The 23402-nt window shown below is 43.5% G+C and overlaps 1 protein-coding gene across 4 annotated transcripts in view; it reads left to right on the plus strand.

Moving 5' to 3' along the window:
- Positions 1-11653: 11653 nt before the first annotated feature.
- LOC118361425 (beta-1,3-galactosyltransferase 9-like) overlaps positions 11654-23402 on the plus strand; it is a 46855-nt gene continuing 35106 nt past the window's right edge. Inside the window, exons 1-2 of one of the 4 annotated variants that reach the window (XM_035741362.2) lie at positions 11654-11841; positions 14174-17002. In XM_035741362.2, coding sequence (XP_035597255.1) covers positions 14405-15094 — 690 coding nt within the window. In that variant the 5' untranslated portion in view covers positions 11654-11841; positions 14174-14404 and the 3' untranslated portion in view covers positions 15095-17002. Of the gene's footprint in view, positions 11842-14173; positions 17003-23402 lie in introns of those variants that run through there. The other 3 variants (XM_052517151.1, XR_008134017.1, XR_004820987.2) reach the window with 3 other exon arrangements.

Raw genomic sequence — 23402 nt, forward strand, 5'->3', positions numbered from 1 at the left:
GGGGATAGGGTCAAGCGGGCAGGTTGTTTGGCGGCCGGCCGTCACGAGACGCGAGATTTCATCTGGAGAGAGAGGGGAGAAAGAGGTCAGAGCACAGGGTAGGGCAGTGTGAGCAGAACCAGCGGTGTCATTTGACTTAGCAAACGAGGATCGGATGTCGTCGACCTTCTTTTCAAAATGGTTGACGAAGTCATCTGCAGAGAGGGAGGAGGGGGATTCAGGAGGGAGGAGAAGGTGGCAAAGAGCTTCCTAGGGTTAGAGGCAGATGCTTGGAATTTAGAGTGGTAGAAAGTGGCTTTAGCAGCAGAGACAGAGAAGGAAAATGTAGAGAGGAGGGAGTGAAAGGATGCCAGGTCCGTAGGGAGGCGAGTTTTCCTCCATTTCCGCTCGGCTGCCCGGAGCCCTGTTCTGTGAGCTCGCAATGAGTCGTCGAGCCACGGAGCGGGAGGGGAGGACCGAGCCAGCCTGGAGGATAGGGGACATAGAGAGTCAAAGGATGCAGAAAGGGAGGAGAGGAGGGTTGAGGAGGCAGAATCAGGAGATATGTTGGAGAAGGTATGAGCAGAGGGAAGAGATGATAGGATGGAAGAGGAGAGAGTAGCGGGGGAGAGAGAGCGAAGGTTGGGACGGCGCGATACCATCCGAGTAGGGGCAGTGTGGGAAGTGTTGGATGAGAGCGAGAGGGAAAAGGATACAAGGTAGTGGTCGGAGACTTGGAGGGGAGTTGCAATTAGGTTAGTGGAAGAACAGCATCTAGTAAAGATGAGGTCGAGCGTATTGCCTGCCTTGTGAGTAGGGGGGGGGGAAGGTGAGAGGGTGAGGTCAAAAGAGGAGAGGAGTGGAAAGAAGGAGGCAGAGAGGAATGAGTCAAAGGTAGACGTGGGGAGGTTAAAGTCGCCCAGAACTGTGAGAGGTGAGCCGTCCTCAGGAAAGGAGCTTATCAAGGCATCAAGCTCATTGATGAACTCTCCGAGGGAACCTGGAGGGCGATAAATGATAAGGATGTTAAGCTTGAAAGGGCTGGTAACTGTGACAGCATGGAATTCAAAGGAGGCGATAGACAGATGGGTAAGGGGAGAAAGAGAGAATGACCACTTGGGAGAGATGAGGATCCCGGTGCCACCACCCCGCTGACCAGAAGCTCTCGGGGTGTGCGAGAACACGTGGGCGGACGAGGAGAGAGCAGTAGGAGTAGCAGTGTTATCTATGGTGATCCATGTTTCCGTCAGTGCCAAGAAGTCGAGGGACTGGAGGGAGGCATAGGCTGAGATGAACTCTGCCTCGTTGGCCGCAGATCGGCAGTTCCAGAGGCTAACGGAGACCTGGAACTACACGTGGGTCGTGCGCGCTGGGACCACCAGATTAGGGTGGCCGCGGCCACGCGGTGTGGAGCGTTTGTATGGTCTGTGCAGAGAGGAGAGAACAGGGATAGACAGACACATAGTTGACAGGCTACAGAAGAGGCTACGCTAATGCAAGGAGATTGGTACGGCAAGTGGACTACACGTCTCGAATGTTCAGAAAGTTAAGCTTACGTAGCAAGAATCTTGTTGACTAAAATGATACAGTACTGCTGAAGTAGGCTAGCTGGCAGTGGCTGCGTTGTTGACACTACACTAATCAAGTCGTTCCGTTGAGTGTAATAGTTTCTACAGTGCTACTATTCGGGGGCTAGCTGGCTAGCTAGCAGTGTTGATTACGTTACGGGACATTAAAAGAACGACAATAGCTGGCTTGGTGACCTAGAAAAATCGCTCTAGACTACACAATTATCTTTGATACAAGGACGGCTATGTAGCTAGCTATGTAGCTAGCTACGATCAAGCAAATCAAACAGTTGTGCTGTAATGAAATGAAAATGTGATACTACCTGTGGAGCGAAGCGGAATGCGACCGGGTTGTTGTTAGCTAGCTGTTAGCTGTTAGCTAGCAGTGTCTCCTACGTTAAGGACGACAAATAGCTGGCTAGCTAACCTCGGTAAATTAAGATAATCACTCTAAGACTACACACTCTAAACTACACAATTATCTTGGATACGAAGACAGCAAAGACAACTATGTAGCTAGCTAACACTACACTAATCAAGTCGTTCAGTTGAGTGTAAATAGTTTCTACGGTGCTGCTATACGATAGACGTTAGCTATGTGGCTAGCTGCAGTAGACTACGTTAGGACGACGAAATACGATAATTACGCAATTATCTTGATACAAAGACGGCTATGTAAGCTAGCTAAGAAGAAATTGCTAAGATTAGACAAATCAAACCGTTGTACTATAATGAAATGTAATGAAAAGTAATGAAAAGTAATACTACCTGCGGACCGAAGTGCGAATGCGACCGCTCGCGCCAAGCCGGAAGTAGTACCCACAGATAATATCTTTGCAGTTTTGAAAACGTCAGTGTTTTCTTTTCAAAGCTGGCAATTATATGCATAGTCGAGCATCTTTTTGTGACAAAATATTGCGCTTAAAACGGGCACGTTTTTTTATCCAATAATGAAATAGCACCCCCCTACCTTCAACTGGTTTTAATCGGTCGAGCTTTAGTAAAAAGCCTAGTTCTTATTATAGGCCCTAGTTCATTTGTGCATATACAGTTCCAGTCAAAAGTTGACACCTACTCATTCAAGGGTTTCTTAATTTTTTTGTTATTTTCTACATTTGTAGAATAACAGTGAAGACCTCAAAACTATGAAATAACACATATGGAATCATGTAGTAACCAATTTTTTTTAAACAAAACTAAATATATTATAGACTCTTCAAAGTAGCCACCCTTTGCCTCGATGACAGCTTTTCACACTTTGAATTCTCTCAACCAGCTTCACCTGTAATGGTTTAACAGTCTTGAAGAAGTTCCCACATACACAGAGCACTTGTTGGCTGCTTTTCCTTCACTCTGTGGTCAAACTCATTCCAAACCATCTCAATTGGGTTGAGGTAATGTGATTGTGGAGGGCAGGTCATCTGATGCAGCACTCCAACTCTCCTAGCCCTTACACAGCCTGGAGGTGTGTTGAGTCATTGTCCTGTTGAAAAAGAAATGATAGTCCCACTAAGCGCAAACCAGATGGGATGGCATCTTGCTGTGGAATGCTGTGGTAGGCAGTGTGCCTTGAATTCTGAAAAAAAAAAATCACAGACAATGTCACCAGCAAAGCACCACACACCAACACACGACCTTCTCCGTGCTTCACGTTGGGAACCACACATGCGGAGATCATCCGTTCACCTACTCTGCGTCTCACAAAGACACGGCGGTTGGAACCAAAAGTCACACATTTGGACTCATCAGACCAAAGGACAGATTTCCACCAGTCTAATGTCCATTGCGCGTGTTTCTTGGCCCAAGCAAATCTCTTAACCTCTTGCTCCTACCTGACACGCAGGCGTCCCATCTAGACATCTGGAAATGCAAATGCGCTACGCTAAATGCTAATAGTACTAGTTAAAACTCAAACGTTCATTAAAATACACATGCAGGGTATTGAATTAAAGCTACACTCGTTGTGAATCCAGGCAACAAGTCAGATTTTTAAAATGCTTTTCGGCGAAAGCATGAGAAGCTATTATCTGATAGCATGTAACACCCCAAAAGACCCGCAGGGGACGTAAACAAAATAATTAGCATAGTCGTCGCTACACAAACCGCACAAATAAAATATAAAACATTCATTACCTTTGACCATCTTCTTTGATGGCACTCCTAGATGTCCCATAATCACTATTGGGTCTTTTTTCCCCCGATTAAATCGGTCCATATATAGCCTAGATATCGATCTATGAAGACTGTGTGATAAATGAAAAAAAATGCATCTTATAACGTAGCGTCATTTTTTTAAATTAAAAAAGTTGACGATAAACTTTCACAAAACACTTCGAAAACTTTTGTAATGCAACTTTAGGTATTAGTAAACGTTAATAAGCGATTAAATTGATCACGAGGCGATGTATATTCAATAACTGTCCGTCTGAAAATGTCCGGGTAAATCTCAACCAAAATATCCGGTCGGAGACCGGAAGAACTGCGCTGCCTTGCGTCTGTTTGATCAAGAAACAAATAGTAGGCAAATGACAAGACTCTAGACATCGTGTGGAAGCTGTAGGTATATTGCAACCTCAGCCCCATTAAATGTGGTTCACCTTTATCAATGGGTTCAAGTCGCGCATGGATATATTTTTCCATTTTCAGTGATCAGATTTTCCTGCACTTTAATGAAACGCACGTTCTGTTATAGTCACAGCCGTGATTTAACCAGTTTTATAAACGTCTGAGTGTTTTCTATCAACACATACTAATCATATGCATATACTATATTCCTGGCATGAGCAGCAGGGCGCTGAAATGTTGCGCAATTTTTTACAGAATGTTCGAAAAAGTAGGGGGTAGGAGTAACAGGTTAAGAAATTCCACAAATGAACATATAACAAGGTACACTTGTTAATTGAAATGCATTCCAGGAGACTACCTTATGAAGCTGTTTGAGAAAATGCCAAGAGTGTGCAAACCTGTCATCAAGGCAAAGGGTGGCTACTTTTGAAAAATCTTTTGTTTTAACACTTTTTTGGTTACTACATGAATCCATATGCGTTATAGCCCTCCCAGGTGGCGCAGGGCTCTAAAGGCACTGCATCTCAGTGCTAGAGGCGTCACTAGAGACACTGGTTTGATTCCAGGATGTATCACAACCGGCCGTGAATGGGAGACCCATAGGGTGGCGCCGTCATTGTAAATAAGAATGTGTCCTTAAACTGACTTGCTTGGTTAAATAAATAAAAAATCACAGTTTTGATGTCTTCGCTATTATTCTACAATGTATAAAATAGTAAAAATAAAAGAAAAACTCTAGAATGAGTAGGTCTGTCTAAACTTTTGACTGGTACTGTATACACTGAATAAAAATATAAAAGCAACATGTAAAGTGTTGGTCCCATGTTTCATGAACTGAAATAAAAGATCCCAGAAATATTCCACTCACAAAAAGCTTATTTCTCTAAAACATTGAGCATTTTACACAGTGAGCATTTTATCCATTGTCAAGATAATCCATCCACCTGAAAAGTGTGATTAAACAGCATGATTATTGCACAGGTATACCTTGTGCTGTGGACAGATATATATTTTTTAAAGCTTTAGTTAACTAGACAAGTCAGTTAAGAACAAATATATAGATTATCGTTTACCTTTAACTAGACAAGTCAGTAAATAACATTCTTATTTACAATGATGGCCTAGGAACAGCTGGGTTAACTGCCTTGTTCAGCGGCAGAAATACAGATTTTTACCTTGTCAGCTTGGGGATTTGATCTAGCAACCTTTTGTTTACTGGCCCAACACTAACCATTAGGCTAAAGGCCCCCTAACCCTCTAAAATGTGCAGTTTTGTCACAACACAATGCCACAGGTGTCTCAAGTTGAGGGAGTATGCAATTGGCATGCTGACTGTAGGAATGTCCACCAGAGCTGTTGTCAGGTAATTGAATGGTCATTTCTCTACCATTTGCCTCATCCAACATTGAGGAGTACTTCTGTCTGTAATAAAGCCCTATTATGGGGAAAAAAACTCATTATGATTGACTGGGCCTGGCTCCCCAGTGGGCATAGACCCACCCATTGCTGCATCCCTGCCCAATAATGGGAAATCCATAAATTAGGGCCTAATTAATTTCCTTATATGAACTGTAACTAAGCAAAATCTTTGGAATGGTTGCATGTTGTGTTTATTTCAGAAGGCATTACATTGCTTCCCCAGGCTTCATAGCTAATTGTTGTTTAAATAAAATTGTGTCCAAATTGTGACACTTTGTTTCTCTTGTGTTTTCTAAATATGTACTGTACACATGGAGATGGGTGCACCTACAGGGTTTGGAATATCACTGTCAGTCTCAACCACACAGTGCCTGTCATTTGAGATGCAGACAATCTGTTCTTGTAAAAGATTATGCAACATGCACAGCTTTAGCACTGATTTAGTTAAATAAAAGGTTAAAAAAAATACAAAAAAATATAGTACTAAAAAGGAGTAGGGCCCATAAGGCAATATATCTACAATGTCAATGCTACATTCAGGCAGCCAGTAAAGAAATTCCCCTTTGCTACAGCTAATGCTAATACTACAGGCAACTGCAGTAGACAACCCCAATACATGCCGATATTGTGGCATTTCATGGACGAGGAAAACACTGCCCAGCCTATGGAAAAATATACAAATCCTGTGGTACAGCTAATCACTTCAAAAGGAAGCTAATACTTCTGGCCCTTCTTTGGACACTGTTAACAACCCTCCAGGCAAGCGTCAATGCCATACAACTCTCCTTCCGTGGCCTCCAATTGCTCTTAAATACAAGTAAAACTAAATGCATGCTCTTCAACCGATCGCTACCTGCCCAACATCACTACTCTGGATGGCTCGGACTTAGAATATGTGGACAACTACAAATACCTAGGTGTCTGGTTAGACTGTAAACTCTCCTTCCAGACGCATATCAAACATCTCCAATAAAGTTCAATCTAAAATTGGCTTCCTATTTCACAACAAAGCATCCTTCACTCATGCTGCCAAACATACCCTTGTAAAAATGACCATCCTCGACTTCGGCGATGTCATTTACAAAATAGCCTCCAATACCCTACTCAACAAATTGGATGCAGTCTATCACAGTGCAATCCGTTTTGTCACCAAAGCCCCATATACTACCCACCATCGTTGGCTGGCCCTCGCTTCATACTCGTCGCCAAACCCACTGGCTCCATGTCATCGACAAGACCCTGCTAGGTAAAGTCCCCCCCTTATCTCAGCTCGCTGGTCACCATAGCATCACCCACCTGTAGCACACGTTCCAGCAGGTATATCTGTAACAGTTTTCTTCCTGGGAAGGATCGGAGGACCAAAATGCAGCGTTGTTAAAGTTCATGGTTCTTTAATTAGAAAAACTATACATGGTTCTTTAATTAGAAAAACTATACATGAACAGAATACAAAACAAGAACCGTGAAAACCCGAAACCAGTCCCGTGTGGCACAAACACTGACACAGGAAACAACCACCCACAAAATACCCAAAGAATATGGCCGCCTAAATATGGTTCCCAATCAGAGATAAACACCTGCCTCTGATTGAGAACCACTCTAGGCAACCATAGACTTCCCTAGACAACTACACTGAACACAACCCCATAAATCTAATAAACCCCTAGACAAGACGAAACACAATAAATCACCCATGTCACACACTGTCCTAACCAAAATAATAAAGAAAACACAGATAACTAAGGCCAGGACGTGACAATATCTCTATGGTCACCCCCAAAACCAATTATTTCTTTGGCCGCCTCTCCTTCCAGTTCTCTGCTGCCAATGACTGGAACGAACTACAAAAATCTCTGAAACTGGAAACACTCATCTCTCTCACTAGCTTTAAGCACCAACTGTCAGAGCAACTCACAGATGACTGCACCTGTACATAGCCCACCTATAATTTAGCCCAAACAACTACCTTTTTTCCCTACTGTATTAATTCATTTTATTTATTTATTTTGCTCCTTTGCACCCCATTATTTTTATTTCTACTTTGCACATTCTTCCACTGAATCTACCATTCCAGTGTTTTACTTGCTATATTGTATTTACTTTGCCACCATGGCCTTTTTTTGCCTTTACCTCCCCTATCTCACCTCATTTGCTCACATCATATATAGACTTGTTTATACTGTATTATTGACTGTATGTCTGTTTTACTCCATGTGTAACTCTGTGTTGTTGTATGTGTCGAACTGCTTTGCTTTATCTTGGCCAGGTCGCAATTGTAAATGATAACTTGTTCTCAACTTGCCTACCTTGTTAAATAGAGGTGAAATAAATAAATAAATCAAAATAAAAGGGTCTGCATGAAAAGCAAGAGAAAGGAGGGTAAAGTGCACTCCATGGAAACAAACACAGATGAAGGGAACGACAGCACAGAGGATGTACATGCTAGCGAGTGCATAGGGGCAGTGAGGGCAAAAGGACAAAAGTGGTTTGTCACTCTGCTACTTAATAATAAACCACAGCAATGCCAGCTAGATTCAGGGGCCACATGCAACGTTATGAGCCTTAAAGACAAAAGGAGGCTCGCGCCCAGAGACAAACTCACACAGAGTAGCACCAAGCTGAAACTGTATTCAGGCCAGTTCATGACCTCTTTAGGCCTGTTTGTGACAGAGTGTGTTTTACGTGGCCAGAAACACACCATTGAGTTTGAAATAGTTGAGGCTAGTCAACAGCCATTATTGTCAGGTTCTACATGCGAGCGCCTTGGGCTTATTAACTTCACCATCCCAGCTGATCTTAACATTATAGACAAAGTCCAGGCTGGGCCCCTGAGCAAGGAGACACTCCTAAGCAAGTACCATGATGTCTTCAACGCACCGGTCGAGTCAGTTCCCTGGGAAGTCCACTTTGAGTTGGACGCAGCAATCCAGCCTGTCCAGTGTGCACCCTGCAATGTACCAGTGGCCATGAAAGCAGCAACGAAGGCTCAGCTTGACAAATACGAAGTAGATGGCCACATAATATCCGTCACCGAGCCTACAGACTGGATAACTAATATGGTTATCGTCAAGAAACCAGACAAGCTACGGATATGCATTGATCCTAAACACTTCAACCAGGCTCTGCGACGTTCACAATACATTATGCCCACGTTGGAGGATGTTCTTTACAAGCTCCCAAAGGCCAGAGTCTTCACGCTCGTGGATGCCAGAGATGCCTTCCTGCAGTGCAAGCTCGACGAGCCCAGCAGCTACATGACCACCTTTTGGACACCCTGGGGCAGGAAGAGGTGGTTGAAGCTTCCGTTTGGTGTCTCTGTGGCTCCAGAGCTGTATCAGCGGAAACAGCATGAGCTGTTGATGGGACTCAGTGGCGTGGAACCCATAGCAGATGACATCCTCGTAGTGGGCTGTGGGGTCAGTGATGAGGAGGCAGAATGTGACCATGACGCCAAGCTGCTGGCCCTGATGGTCAGATGCAGACAGGTCAAGCTAAGGCTAAGCATAAAAAAGCTTCAGTTTAAAGTGCCAGAGGTCCGCTTTCATGTGGAGGGAGCGCAACGCTTCGTCGGATTCGTCACCTACCTGTGTCAAAACCTGTCACGATTCAGAGTGACTCAAGCCAGTATGGACTTGGCAGTTGCCTCATGCAGGAGGGCCAGCCTGTGGCATTCGCCTCTAGGGCACTCACCCCAACAGAGCAGAACTATGCCCAGATAGAGAAGGAGTGCCTCAGCATTGTGTTTGTATGCCAATGCTTCCACCACTACCTGTACGGGCGCGACAATATTACAGTAGAGACAGATCACAAGCCCCTTATTGCTATATTCAGCAAGCCTCTTCTGAATGCCCCAAAGCGACTGCAGAGCATGCTACTGGCCCTACAAAACTACAACCTCAAGGTGGTGTATAAGCCAGGGCCAGAGATGTATGTGAGTGACACGCTCAGCAGGGATCCGAGTCTCACAAACGCTCCATGCATGAACAACACGCAGTGTGCAGCTTACAAACTGAGCAAACCTCAATGTTACGGACCAGCGCCTTATACAAATCAGACAGCACACAGACAGGGACGAGCAACTCCAGGCATTGAGGTCTATGATTCTGATGGGCTGGCCCGACTGCAAGGAAGAAACTGCTTTAGCCGTCAGAGAATATTGGCCAGTCAAAGATGAGCTCAGTGTTTAAAACGGAGTAATATTCAAGTGTCAGAGAGTCGTTGTTCCCCGGTCTCTGCGCCCTGAGATGTTGGCGCACGTGCACTCAAGGCACATAGGAGGCGAGGCCTGTTACAGACAAGCACGTGACACACTGTATTGGCCAGGAATGTAGAGTGAAATCAAAGACTATGTCAGTAAATGCACAATCTGCAATGAATATGCCATTGAGCAACAGAGATAGACGATGATGTCCCACGAGCTACCGATGCAACCCTGGCAGATAGTAAGTCTCGATCTCTTCCAGCACAGTGGCAAATACTTTTTGCTGGTAGTCGATCATTACTCAGACTTTTGGGAGATTGACCTCCTCCCCAACCTCTTAGCAGAGACAACGATCAAACGATGCAAGGCTCAGTTTGCCCGCTATGGCCAGCCAGATAGGGTGATTTCAGACAATTGTGGAAGGACCACCAGAGGGCAGGCTGGGCTCATGGATAGTAGCCCAACAAGGCATGGGAGACAAGGTAACCAGAGGCAATTAAGCACAGCTGACGGTACTAATGACATACTCTCCTTCCCCTATAAGAGAGAGAATGGAACCAGCAGAGAGAGGGAAACTATCTCTGGAAGATGGCCACTGAGAGAGAGGAGCTATCCAGGAAGAACCACTAAGACGGTGACAATCCCGTGACTTTTTGTTGCAGCTTAAAGATAATCCTATTGTGTTCCTGTTTCATCTGGAGAAGAAGATATGTTTTTTTCCTTGGAAGATTTTCATTGATTATGTTGAAATGTTTTTGTTGACCAAATGCTCTCAATAGAGAACTGTGTTAAATCAAGAAAACCTACTCCTGACTCGTTTATTCCACCTTCCCGCTTTAGAGTGACGCCCAATTACTTGGTCCGCTCACACAATGGACCCCAATTCTCCGAAGTTGAGTTCTGAGAATTTGCAGCAGGATGGGAATTTGAGCACATCACTTCATCACCAAGACACCCAAAAGCTAATGGGAAGGCGGATTCTGTTGTAAAAATCGCAAAGAACCTCTGCAAAAAGGCTCTGCGAGAGGGCAAAGATGCCTGGAAAGCAATCCTGCAGTGGCGCAATACCCCGACAGAAGGCATGGATAGCAGTCCGGCACAGCTCCTCATGGCACGGCGCTTAAAAGCAGCTCTGCCAGTAGCCAGCACTCTCCTGGAGCCATGTGTGGTGACAGACATGCTGGTGAAGCTACGTCACAGAAAACAGGTCTCCAAGTTCATCTACGACAAATCAGCAAAAGACTTACCTGAGCTCAGGGTGGGTGAAACGGTGTGAATGAAGTGACTACCAGGGGACCGGACAGGCCTCTGGAGACTCGGATCCTGTGTACAGAAAGTGGCACCACGCTCCTACTTGGTCAAAGTGAATGGATCACTGTACTGTCGTAACAGGGTTGACCTTCGGATTGCTGAGCCAGCACCTACTCAGAACCCTGATGGCCAAAGGGGTCGCATGACAAAAGACAGAACCCCAGCAAGTCACATGGGGCCTGAGGCACTGAGCGAAGAGCCAGGGGATCACAGGTCGGCCGCTCCCTCGCCCATTAATTCGCCCCTTAGACAGTCAGGTGACACGCTTGTGCGGGAACCCGCAGTCCTCGCAGACAATGCCCCTGTCTTTTCACGCTGCGGCGTCTGTCCCAGCCACCAAAAATACTTAATCTGTAGGTTTCCCATCAGGGATTGTTGACAGACAGAGATAAAAGTGAAGAGAATATCAAAATGTGTTTTTACCAGAGAAAAATAAATAAATACTGAACTGTTCATGTTGGAAATTGTAACTAGGTTTGTTTTGTTAGTGAATTGACACCTCCTGTCCTATTTTATTAAATGGAAGATGTTATGGGTGTAAGATGGCACAGTGATGCCATCTGTTGGTAAATGTTCATTACTGCAACTCGTGTTTCACCGGAGTGCTTGAGATACCCGGATGTTTGTGAAGTACTTGAACAAGACTGGTTACTCGCATCAATGCCTCGGTCTCGTCAATTAACATTCAAGCAAATTGTTTCTGCTTGGTGGGAATGAATTTGAAGCCGTACAATATTGCGGACCAAAACGGAACCATGGACAGAATGTGTTGACACTGTCGTCTTCATTGGATTCAAGGTTTGATGTTATTTATTAGCATGCTCAGATGATATCAGCATTTGATTGTTAGGGTATACAGCAGGGGTGTCAAACTCAATCCATTGGCCTAGTGTCTGCTAGGTTTAGTGTTTTCCCCTTTCAATTAAGACCTAGACAACCAGTTAATTCATTAATCAAGTACAACGGACGAGTGAACATGCAGAGAATTGGCCTTCGTCGGAATGAGTTTGACACGTGCTATACACGATAAGCAACCGTTTTTTACCTTTATTTATGCAGAGAATCTAAATAGACACTATGGTCTATTTTGCAACTGTTGCCTGTATTACAACAAACAACAATTTAAAAAGCTCAGAGATAACATATTACATAAAGATCAGAAATACAGAGCAAAATTATTCGATTTTCAATCACAAACAAATACACGAGCAAGCAACATGAGTACAGGAAATACACAAAGAAAAACAAAACTATAATAAAAAAACAACCTTATCCTTGGTAAATAATTGTATCTGAATTGCCCGTAAGCCACTAATGCATCCTATTTGAAGCAGTCAAATAAATGGAATACTTGTCAATGTCGAGAGCATAACCTTCATAGTGCCAAAACGCGCACCGCACAACTGTAGCCTAGTCAAGCCAATCCCTGGAATGTTGTGCTGTTAAACGGCATTTTTCTATAGAGGGGAAGTTCTGCAGGTGTTATTGCCTTCCCTGTAAGTGGAAGGGAGGAGTTAACGATATCTCGGTGGGTGTGTAGACTATATATATATCTCAATCAATCAATGGTGGAAAAGGTACTCAATTGTCATACCTGACTAAATGTAAAGATACCTTAGTAGAAAATGACTCAAGTGTTGCTAAAATTGCTAAATTGCTAAAATGTACTTTAAGTATAAAAAGTAAAAGTATAAACCTTTTTAAATTCAGATGGTACAATTTTCTTTCTTTTGTTGTTGTTGGATAGCCAGGGGCATACTCCAACACTCAGACATCATTTACAAACAAAGCATTTGTGTTTAGTCCGCCAGATCAGAGGCAGTACGGATCACCAGGGATGTTCTCATCATAAGTGTGTGAATTGGACAATTTTCCCAGCAAAATGTAACAGGTACTTTTGGGTGTCAGGGAGTAAGTACATGTATGGAGTAAAAAGTACATAATTTTCTTTAGGAATAAAGTAAAAGTTGGCAAAAATATAAATAGTAAAGTTGTGGTATTTCTTTCCTCCTTAATGCATTTGAGCCAATCAGTTTTGTGTTGTGTCAAGGTAGCTGTGGTATACAGAAGATAGCCCTATTTGGTAAAAGACCAAGTCCATATTATGGCAAGAACAGCTCAAATAAGCAAAGAGAAACGACAGTCCATCATTACTTTAAGACACGAAGGTTAGTCAATACGGAAAATGTCAAGAACTTTGAACGTTTCTTCAAACGCAGTCGCAAAAACCATCAGCTATGATGAAACTGGGTCTCGTGAGGACCGCCACAGGAAAGGAAGACCCAGGGTTACCTCTGCTGCTGAGGATAAGTTCATTAGAGTTACCAGCCTCAGAAATTGCAGCCCAAATAAATGCTTCACAGAGTTCAAGTAGCAGACACATCTCAACATCAACTGTTCAGAGGAGACTGCGTGAATCAGGCCGTCATGGTCAAATTGCTGCAAAGAAACCACTACTAAAGGACACCAATAATAAGAGGAGACTTGCTTGGGCCAAGAAACATGCTCAATTGACATATATGTATGTATTTGAGTTATACTACCCCCACCTTGTCACAACCCAACTGATTGGCTCAAATGCAGAAAAAAAATTGACAAATCAACTTTTAACTAGGTATACCTGAAATGCATTCCAGGTGACTATCTCAGGAAGCTGGTTGAGAGAAAGTGTGTGCAAAGCTGTCAAGGCAAAGTGTGGCTACTTTGAAGAATCTCAAATATAAAATATATTTGGATTTGTTTAATAAAATGTTGGTTATTACATGATTCCAAAGAAAGTAGTGAAAAATAAAGAAAAACCCTTGAATGAGTGTCCAAACCTTTGACTGGTACTGTATGTGTTAGTGTGATATTTATCATCAGGTAATAACCTGAATAACCTATATAGCAGCGAATCAACTGCTACACATCTTTTATCTTTTATAGGATCAGTTTGTGTGATAACGCTCATTCAGGAGCTTTGCCAAGGGCCTCTAGGTGGAAAGACTTTCTCTCTTTCGTTTTTATTTGCAATGAGAATAGCGACACCATTTTGATGCATGTAGAGTGTTGTGGGAAGTAAGGTCATTGACAGCTCCAGGTAAATGTCTGTCTGTTAACCCCGATTTGTATTTGCCTCTTTAACGCACAGTTTTACAGGTCTGCAGAGTGAAAGCATTACACAACACCCACCAACAACCTGGATAGTTATCCGCTAGCAGATCAACTGAGCAAGCAAGAGATGCAAGAGACAACGAGGAAGTAAAACATGAGAAAAGCAAACCATTCACACTTATAAAGCTGGACTGAGAGAAGACCAGAGGATAAAGAGAGAGAGAAGGGGTGAGTTTTTGAGTTGCAGTGTGGAGGTTGGAGGGAGGTCATGGTGTGGCAGGGGCTGTGGGTGTTTAAGCCCCGCTTTGGGAAGTGTGGGGGCCGGTTCAGAGTGGTGCCTGCTCTCTGTGTGCTGATAGTCAGTGCTGCCCTGCTAGCTCTACTCTTCATTGACTCCATTGAGTCATGGGCCACATACATGAATATGAACACAATGGTAGAGGCACAGGGGGGGATCATACCCCCTCAGAGTGTCCCCCCAACCAGACCCGAGGAGTACCTCCATATGCCCAGCCCTCATGTCTGCCAGCATGCCAAGGCCTACCTCATCACCGTGGTGACCTCCGTCCCAGCCAATCAGAGGGCCCGCCAGGCCATCCGGGACACGTGGGGTGGGGAGGTGGTCAGTGGTCATAGGGTCATGACCTTGTTCATGCTCGGGGTGGCCTCTGACCCCGGGCTAGCCAAACTGCTGATAGATGAGTCCTGGGAAAGAGGGGATCTGATCCAAGGGCGTTTCTGGGAGTCCTACTCCAACCTGACCCTGAAGACGCTATCGATGCTGAGCTGGGCCCAACGGTTCTGCCCCCAGGCCCACTTCCTGGCCAAGGTGGACGATGACGTCCTGTTCAACCCTGGGGCCCTTCTGCTCTACCTGAACAGCACCTACGAGCACGGGGACCTGTACCTGGGCCGGCTCCACCAAAACGTGGCCCCAGACCGAGACCCAGGCAGTTAAGCACTACCTCCCTAGAGGGGCGTACCCTGCCTCTGTCTTCCCTGACTACTGCAGCGGCACTGCCTACATCCTGTCCCGCTCAGCCTTGCTCAAGATCTCCCTGATGGCCGCTGCCTCGCCTCCGTCCACTCCTCTGCCCCCCGAGAACATGTTTGTGGGACTGTGTGCCCGTGAGGCTGGAATGCTGCCCTCCCACTGCCCACTGTTCTCTGGTGGGCCTGTGGTGCTCTACGGGCGCTGCTGCTACCAGGCCATGGTGTCCATCCATCACATCTCCCCCAGCGAGATGCTCCGGTTCTGGGCTGACATCCACTCCCCTCTCTCCTGCTCCTGGTTGGATATGCGTGCCTCCCTGGGGGTCTGTAAAGTCCGGGTCATGCTGGGGACCTTTCTGGGGGTGGAGCAGGGGCTATGAGAGCGTTATTGCCATTGTGGATAGAAAATACTATTGCGTTATGGGGAGCTGTTTCTCTGCCAGTATTTCAATACTGTGAATAGCACAAGCGGCAAGCACTCTATTTCATTAGCTACGATGAGGAATCACTGTGCAGTGTGAAAATGTACTTTTATTTTTATAGACTTTTTGGAACACTTTAAATGTATTTTATGGTGACGATTATTACGCTAGCATTTTGTAAAAGCTGAAGCTATATGAATCTGTTGATTTATTAGTGTGAATATATTTTTAAGACTGTTAAAACACACACTACACAGACATTAACTGTAGATATGAAAATATTACTGACCAGGAAACATAACATACAGGATATCCTAATGTCAGTGTTTCACCTATATTAATTTCGCAGTGTTTGATATTTCCTTTACATTGTACTATCCAGTACAACAATGAAACATATAAACATCAAATGTAAATGCTTAAATGTCAAATAATTTCTCACGTTTGTCATTTCATTTGCTTGTTGTGATAGCATGAATTGTGACAAATTACATCAATTGGCAATTGACAATGCTTTTCCATACTCCCTCCAGCATGTGACATTTTTTCATTGTTTCGCCCAACAAGCAAGGAGTTTTTCTATGGAGGTCAATGAGAGGGTGTCGAATTTGGTTAACAAAAATATTTATGGATTATTTGCTGCATGAGGTTTATTTGATCAAATAGAAGTTTCGTAATGATTATGTTGATACGAGTCTACTGATATAAGTAGGACACATGACATCCCGGCAACTTTGAGAAAAAACATGTTAAATCGGAGTTGTCTCTAGATGGCTATGTATATTCATGGCATGCGGCTAGTACCATAGCCTCTCTCCACTGAATATAGACGGTTGCGGGCGGTTGTCAACATCCCTCATCGGATATTCAAAAAAGGATTACAATAATGAGCTGTATCCACCAATCCAAGGAAAGGATAGGCGGGAGCTAGACAGCCCGCCATGCCGCTTTGTGGGCAACGACTCCATTGTTAGGGTGGAAAGACATGTATCTTGTCAGTATACGGTATCTATAATATTTGGTATTGCTAGCATGCCCAGGCAACCTCTTCCTCTTCTACCACATTGAAAAGGCAAAGGAGCAATGAGGAAACTATATAACATTTGAATTTTGACAGTCTTAAACCACAGAGTTTGGAAAATAATTGTCAATTGTAACTGAGAAAGCATGAATTGTGACAAAAAGAAAATGCAGTCACAACAAGCAAAAACATGAGAAATAGTTTGTCATTTAAGCATTTAAATGTTGTTTTTAAATATGTCAGTGTTGTACTGGATAGTACCATGGAATTTAAATATGTGACTAGTTTCATGAAACTACTTTACAGGAGAGGCATTTCAATATAATAAAAAGAAAAAGACCAATGTCTTCTGGAAGATGTGAACTTTCATGTGCCTTAATCGTTAATGTGTATGCCATCTGTAAATATGAATAAAAAAATTACATTACAAGCCTAGTTGATTTAGCCATGGAAAAAGACCGGAACCTTCCCGCTAGCCATTATTGGCTGAGATAATGGATGTGCTGCACATGCCGAGAGATGAGTTAGGATTGGTCTGCCATGTAGCACGCTTCTGTCTATAACATGAGCTGCTTAGTATTTGTAGGTAATCCTTTTCTAAAGCGGCATTTTTTAAATGACAAAAAAAGTGTTTCTAAGGCTGTTGAAATGGTTTTGAAAGTTGTTTTGAAATCAATGTAATGCCTGGTGGAAGCAGAGTGTGATAGCTAAGGAGATGGAGAAAATTTAAGCATTTGATTGCAAATGAGGAGGGAGTCAAAAAGAGAACACATAAGGCTGTTGAATAAAACACTTGTCTCCAGATTACATCTTCAAACTAAGGGCAACCATGGCATCTGTGACGGAGAGGGAGAAGCGTTCATCCATCTATACGGGTTAGAGAGTCTAGCTACATTTTCAGATATGATACATTTCTAATTTAGTCAGAAAGTCGTTTTCATTGAAAGTTAAATCTTACTGTAAGCTAACTAGCTAATGTTAGCTGACTGACTGGCTCGCTAGCTAATGTTTCCTGTATGATCTGTGTAGCAATATTCGTATCTCATTGCGATTTGCATTCCATGCTAGCTAACATTGAGCCCAGCTAGTTGGTTAGCTTTAACAATCTGTAGATTTATGCAGGGTAGTAATGTTATGATTTGGGATTATGGTTAATTGTTTAGCTAGCTATCTAGCTATATGTTTAAACAAAATACTCCACTGGGCAAGTAACCATTTCACTGTACCGTTTACAACTTCTGCATGCTGTGCATATGTGACAAATAAACTTTTATTTTATTTTATATAGTGTGTGTTACCAGAGACGCTAATGTGAAGAACATCAACTGCACAAAAGTCAAATTTGGATATAATGTTAGGCCAACAAGTCAGCGTCCAAGTTCTAAAATTCTCTGGTAGAATTCCCTGCTTTTATTTTGTCACACTCGCAACCGTAAGCTATTTTCTGAAATTAGCTTGCCATCTTGTAAATAATTATCTAGTTGTGAGTTTATTTTCCTGTAATAATGTTAACAAATTAGCTAAAGTTAAGACGGGCAGCTATATGATATAGTCATTATTTGAACTGCCTAGCCAGGTAACTCAACGGTGGCTAGCAAACTACAAACGAACCAAAACATTATTTAGAAAGATGCTTTTAGTTGCCTGGTTTGCTAGAGTGACATACTACATTAATCTTTAAACAGATGAGTTTATTTGTGTTAAAATACACTAGTTATGACATTTTGGACCACCAGGCTGCTGATGTCATGCAGCCTGTCATTTTTGTGTTAATACTTTTCATATCGACAACGACAAGTTTGAAGTCAGACGACAATAGAATGTTGATGATGCCACTACGACAACTGTATATAGACATGTCCATAGATGTAGTATAAACCAGCCTTTAGTCTTGAACTCTTTGGTTGTTTAGTACACTACCGTACTCACCGTTTAGCACAGTGGTTCCCAACCAGGGGTACGAGGACCCCGGGGGTACATTGCCTATCCACAGGGGGTACTTGAGAAGACTCATGAGACCATAGTCTTACTGGTAAAATACAAGAGGGGGTAATTCGGGGGGTACTCCAGGCAGAGCAAAATACTGTTGGTGGTACAGTAACCACAAAAGGTTGGGAACTACTGGTTCAGCACATGGTCTCACATGTGAATCCTTAAAGAGATGGGTGGGGCTAAGGCTTAAGAGTGTGTGAACTATGCTGAATGGGTGTAGAGAAAGAGCTCTCCAGTAGTTGTACCAAAACATTCACAGGCCAAAAGTGGGGTTACAAGTTTATCAACTTTCAAAGCAGATTTACTTTCTCAGTGTTCCTCAACTGTAATGTAATGATATACCATTTTCTACCTCTGAGCCTCTACTTTTATCCAATGTAAAAACATTTTGCTACATAAGACCAAATCGAGCCTGATGGTCACATATTAAACAAACTTTGCTATTTCAAACTTTACTATTTGGCAGGTATTATGCATGCTCAATCATGAAAGTGATAATGCTATATATTACTTTGAACTTTAATTCGAATTTTGTCACAACAAATGCATACCCATTTAGGAAAAGGAATTACAAACATATTGATTTATCATTTTTGTCCATTTGCCTTTTCAATTGACTTTCGGTAGCGAAATGCCGAAAGCATTTTTTATCCCCGTTCCATTGAAGTATGTAACTGGGATGTTTAGCAAGTAGAGTGTGAATAGTGGACATGTATGGATTTTTCTGGGCTGGGAGTAATGATTTGTCTGACCCAGAGAGGGATTTTGTCCACTGCTGCAGAGGGCTTTTCTGCAATCAGTTGAGATCCAATACAGAGTCAAATGCAGTTTACAAAATGTTGTTGACAAAAGTACATCTCTTGGATTTTTCAGATGTGGGGACATAATTTGACACCACTCATCTCTGTGTGCAGGATAAATAGAATAACTATCTAATATATTATTGTTTACAATAACCTTTCAATACTAATGTGGTCAGAAGCGAACTGGAACATTGAACTGACATTGTATGAACAAAGGGTGGATCCGGGTTGCATGTAAGTTCTTCCTTAATATAGATGATGACAACAGGAAGGCAAAGCGAGGCAAACATTTTTTTTTTACCCGAACCTTCCCGCAGTTGCCTAGCAACTAGGGGGCAGGTGAATCATATCCTGAATGTTTGTCTGTCCACACAAAGCTATTTTGCCCATTCTATGCTTAACCAGTTCTAGTAATTTTCACTCTCATTCGTGACAAACACTGCCCCCCTGGGTTCAACGTCTATGCCACTTTGGTTCAATGTTGTTTCATTGAAATGACATAGAAACAACGTGTATTCAACCAGTGTGTGCTGATTATAAGTAGTCACGTGCAAAGCAGGTTATAACATGCGAAGTCTTGAAACCAGACCTGCGTGCAATTAATCAGCCAATGTCAATGAGCATTGATAAAAACACTCTTGCATGAGATGAACCAAACTTGATTTTCTGGTTATTGCACACCCATAGAATGGTCTGCTGAGAAATGAATCAACAATGTCCACTTCCTTGACGTCCACATAACTAAATAGAATAACATGTATTGTCCTAAACGAAGGCGGTGAGGGCCGGCAGGTAGCCTTGCGGGTAGGAGTGTTGGGCCAGTTACCACAGTCTTTTGATCCCCGATTAAGGTAGCCTTCTGCACCTCTCTGATTCAGAGGGGTTGGGTTAAATGTGGAAGACACATTTCGGTTGAATGCATTCAGTTGAACAACTGACTTAGGTATCTCCCCTTCCTAGTTCAAGGCTTATACATTTAAAAATTGTGAAATCTTGATAAAACTCATATTTCATACATAATTATTTAGCAATTGTATAATTCAGAGGTGTTAGGATTATAGAAGCACAATACATTGGTGGCATACAGAAGAGCAAGAAGGCAGTAAATATGTTGTAGTTGCTTTGATTATCAATGAGTCCCTGGCCTTCAGGGAGAGAGTGCATTCGGAAAGTATTCAGATCCCTTCATTTTGTTACGTTACAACCGTATTCTAAAATTAATTAAAGTTTCTCCCATCAATTTACACACAATACCCCATAATGAAAAAGCAAAAATAGGTTTAGATTTATTTTTGGGGGCAAATTTTAAATGAAAATAGTGTGGGTAGCCATTTGATTAGATGTTCAGGTATCTTATGGCTTGAGCACGCACCCGAGGGGCCCCCGTGTTTAGGAACAGCGTAGCGGATGTGTTGGTACCTACCCTTACCACCTGGGGGCGGTCCGTCATGAAGTCCAGGATTAAGTTGCAGAGGGAGGTGTTTAGTCCCAGGATCCTGAGCTTAGTGATGAGCTTTGAGGGAACTAAGGTGTTGAACGCTGAGCTGTAGTCAATTAATAGCATTCTCACATAGGCGTTCCTTTTGTCCAGGTGGGAAAGGACATTGTGGAGTGAAATAGAGTGCATCATCTATGGATCTGTTGCTGCACAGCTATTTTCAGGTTCAAGTCCAGGCCTCTCAAGAACATGGAGACTTGTTCCGAAGCCACTCCTGCATTGTCTTGGCTGTGTGCTTAGGGTGGTTGTCCAGTTGGAAGGTGAACCTTTGCCACAGTTTGAGGTTTTAAGCAGTATGTATGACTACAGTGTATGACCTGGACTATGTCTCCCGTAGCGGCGGACAGCAAGTCCCTCTGACTTAGAGACAGACAGGAAGCTCCCGCAGGCAAGAAGTAGGACAGCAGGGGCCAGTAGGATCTGATGTCATACACCTTCATCCTCTTGTCCATACCTGAGGTCACCATGTACCTGCATAGACAGGAGATTCTTACAGGAATCTACTCATCTGCGTGAACGTGCCTTAGGCATGCTGCAAGGAGGCATGAGGACTGCAGATGTGGCCACAGCAATAAATTGCAATGTCCGTACTGTCAGACACCTAAGACAGCGCTACAGGGAGACAGGACGGACAGCTGATCGTCCTTGCAGTGGCAGACCACGTGTAACAATGCCTGCACAGGATCGGTACATCTGAACATCACACCTGAGGGACAGGTACAGGATGGCAACAACAACTGCCTGAGTTACACCAGGAACGCACAATTCCCCCCATCAGTTTTCAGACTGTCCGCAATAGGCTGAGAGGGGCTGGACTGAGGGCTTGTAGGCCTGTTGTAAGGCAGGTCCTCACCAGACATCACCGGCAACAACGTTGACTATGGGCACAAACCCACCATCGCTGGACCAGACAGGACTGGCAAAAAGTGCTCTTCCCTGACAAGTCACGGTTTTGTCTCACCAGGGGTGATGGTCGGATTTGTGCTTATCGTCGAAGGATTGAGCGTTACACTGAGGCCTGTACTCTGGAGCGGGACCGAGGTGGAGGGTCTGTCATGGTCAGGGGCGGTGTGTCACAGCCTCATCGGACTGAGGTTGTCATTGCAGGAAATCTCAACGCTTTGCATTACAGGTAAGACATCCTCCTCCCTCATGTGGTACCCTTCCTGCAGGCTTATCCTGACAGGGTAGCCTAGTGGTAAGAGCGTTGGGCTAGTAACTGGAAGGTTGCAAGTTCAAATCCCCAAGCTGACAAGGTACAAATCTGTCGTTCTGCCCCTGAACAGGCAGTTAACCCACTGTTCCTAGGCCGTCATTGAAAATAAGAATTTGTTCTTAACTGACTTGCCTGGTTAAATAAAGGTAAAATAAAATAAAAAAATAAAAACATGACCCTCCAGCATGACAATGCCACCAGCCATACTGCTCGTTCTGTGCGTGATTTCCTCCAAGACAGGAATGTCAGTGTTCTGCCATGGCCAGCAAAGAGCCCAGATCTCAATCCCACAGAGCACGTCTGGGACATGTTGGATGTCTGGAAACTTGAAAGGTGCCTTGGTGGAAGAGTGTGGTAACATCTCACAGCAAGGACCGGCAAATCTGGTGCAGTCCATGAGGAGATGCACTGCAGTACTTAACTTCTTGTTATTTTCACGTCCGGATTAAATGCATGCCCAAATTCAACTGCCTGCTACTCATCCCCAGAAGATAAGATACGCATATTATTTGTATATTGGTGTAACGGCATTCTTCGTTTGCAGAAAGAGAGTCGGACCGAAATGCAGCGTGGTGGTTAATCATGTCTTTAATGAAACAATCGCGATACATGAAATAACTTCTACAAATGCAAAACAACAAACGGAACGTGAAAACTAATTACAGCCTATCTGGTGAACACTACACAGAGACAGGAACAATCACCCACGAAATACAAAGTGAAACCCAGGCTACCTAAATACGGTTCCCCATCAGAGACAACAAGAATCACCTGACTCTGATTGAGAACCGCCTCAGGCAGCCAAGCCTATACTAGACACACCCCTAATCAACCACAATCCCAATGCCTACAAAAACCCCAATACGACAATACAATAACCCCATGTCACACCCTGGCCTGAACAAAAAATTAAAGAAAACACAAAATACTAAGACCAAGGCGTGACAATTGGGATAGAAAACTGTTTGAATCATGTCTGTGAGTATAACAGAACTTATTTAGCAGGCGAAACCCTGAAGACAAACCACTCAGATTATTTTTGTTTTGTTTTGAGGTCACTCTTTTCAATGGGTTTCATTGGGAATACAGATTTCTAAAGGACCTTCTTGCAGTTCCTATCGCTTCCACTGGATGTTAACAGTCTTTAGAATGGTTGAGGTTATTCCTTTGTGTAATGAAGAAGTACGGCCATCTTGAACGAGGGTCACTTGAAGTGTACTGTTAGATAGAGGCGCGTGACCAGAAAGCATGCTTGTTTGTTTTCTTCCTGTATTGAACACAGATCATCCTGTCTTCAATTTTATCGATTATTTTACTTTAA

The sequence above is a fragment of the Oncorhynchus keta genome, unplaced genomic scaffold, assembly GCF_023373465.1.
Source record: "Oncorhynchus keta strain PuntledgeMale-10-30-2019 unplaced genomic scaffold, Oket_V2 Un_scaffold_584_pilon_pilon, whole genome shotgun sequence".
Classification (NCBI taxonomy): Eukaryota; Metazoa; Chordata; class Actinopteri; order Salmoniformes; family Salmonidae; genus Oncorhynchus; species Oncorhynchus keta.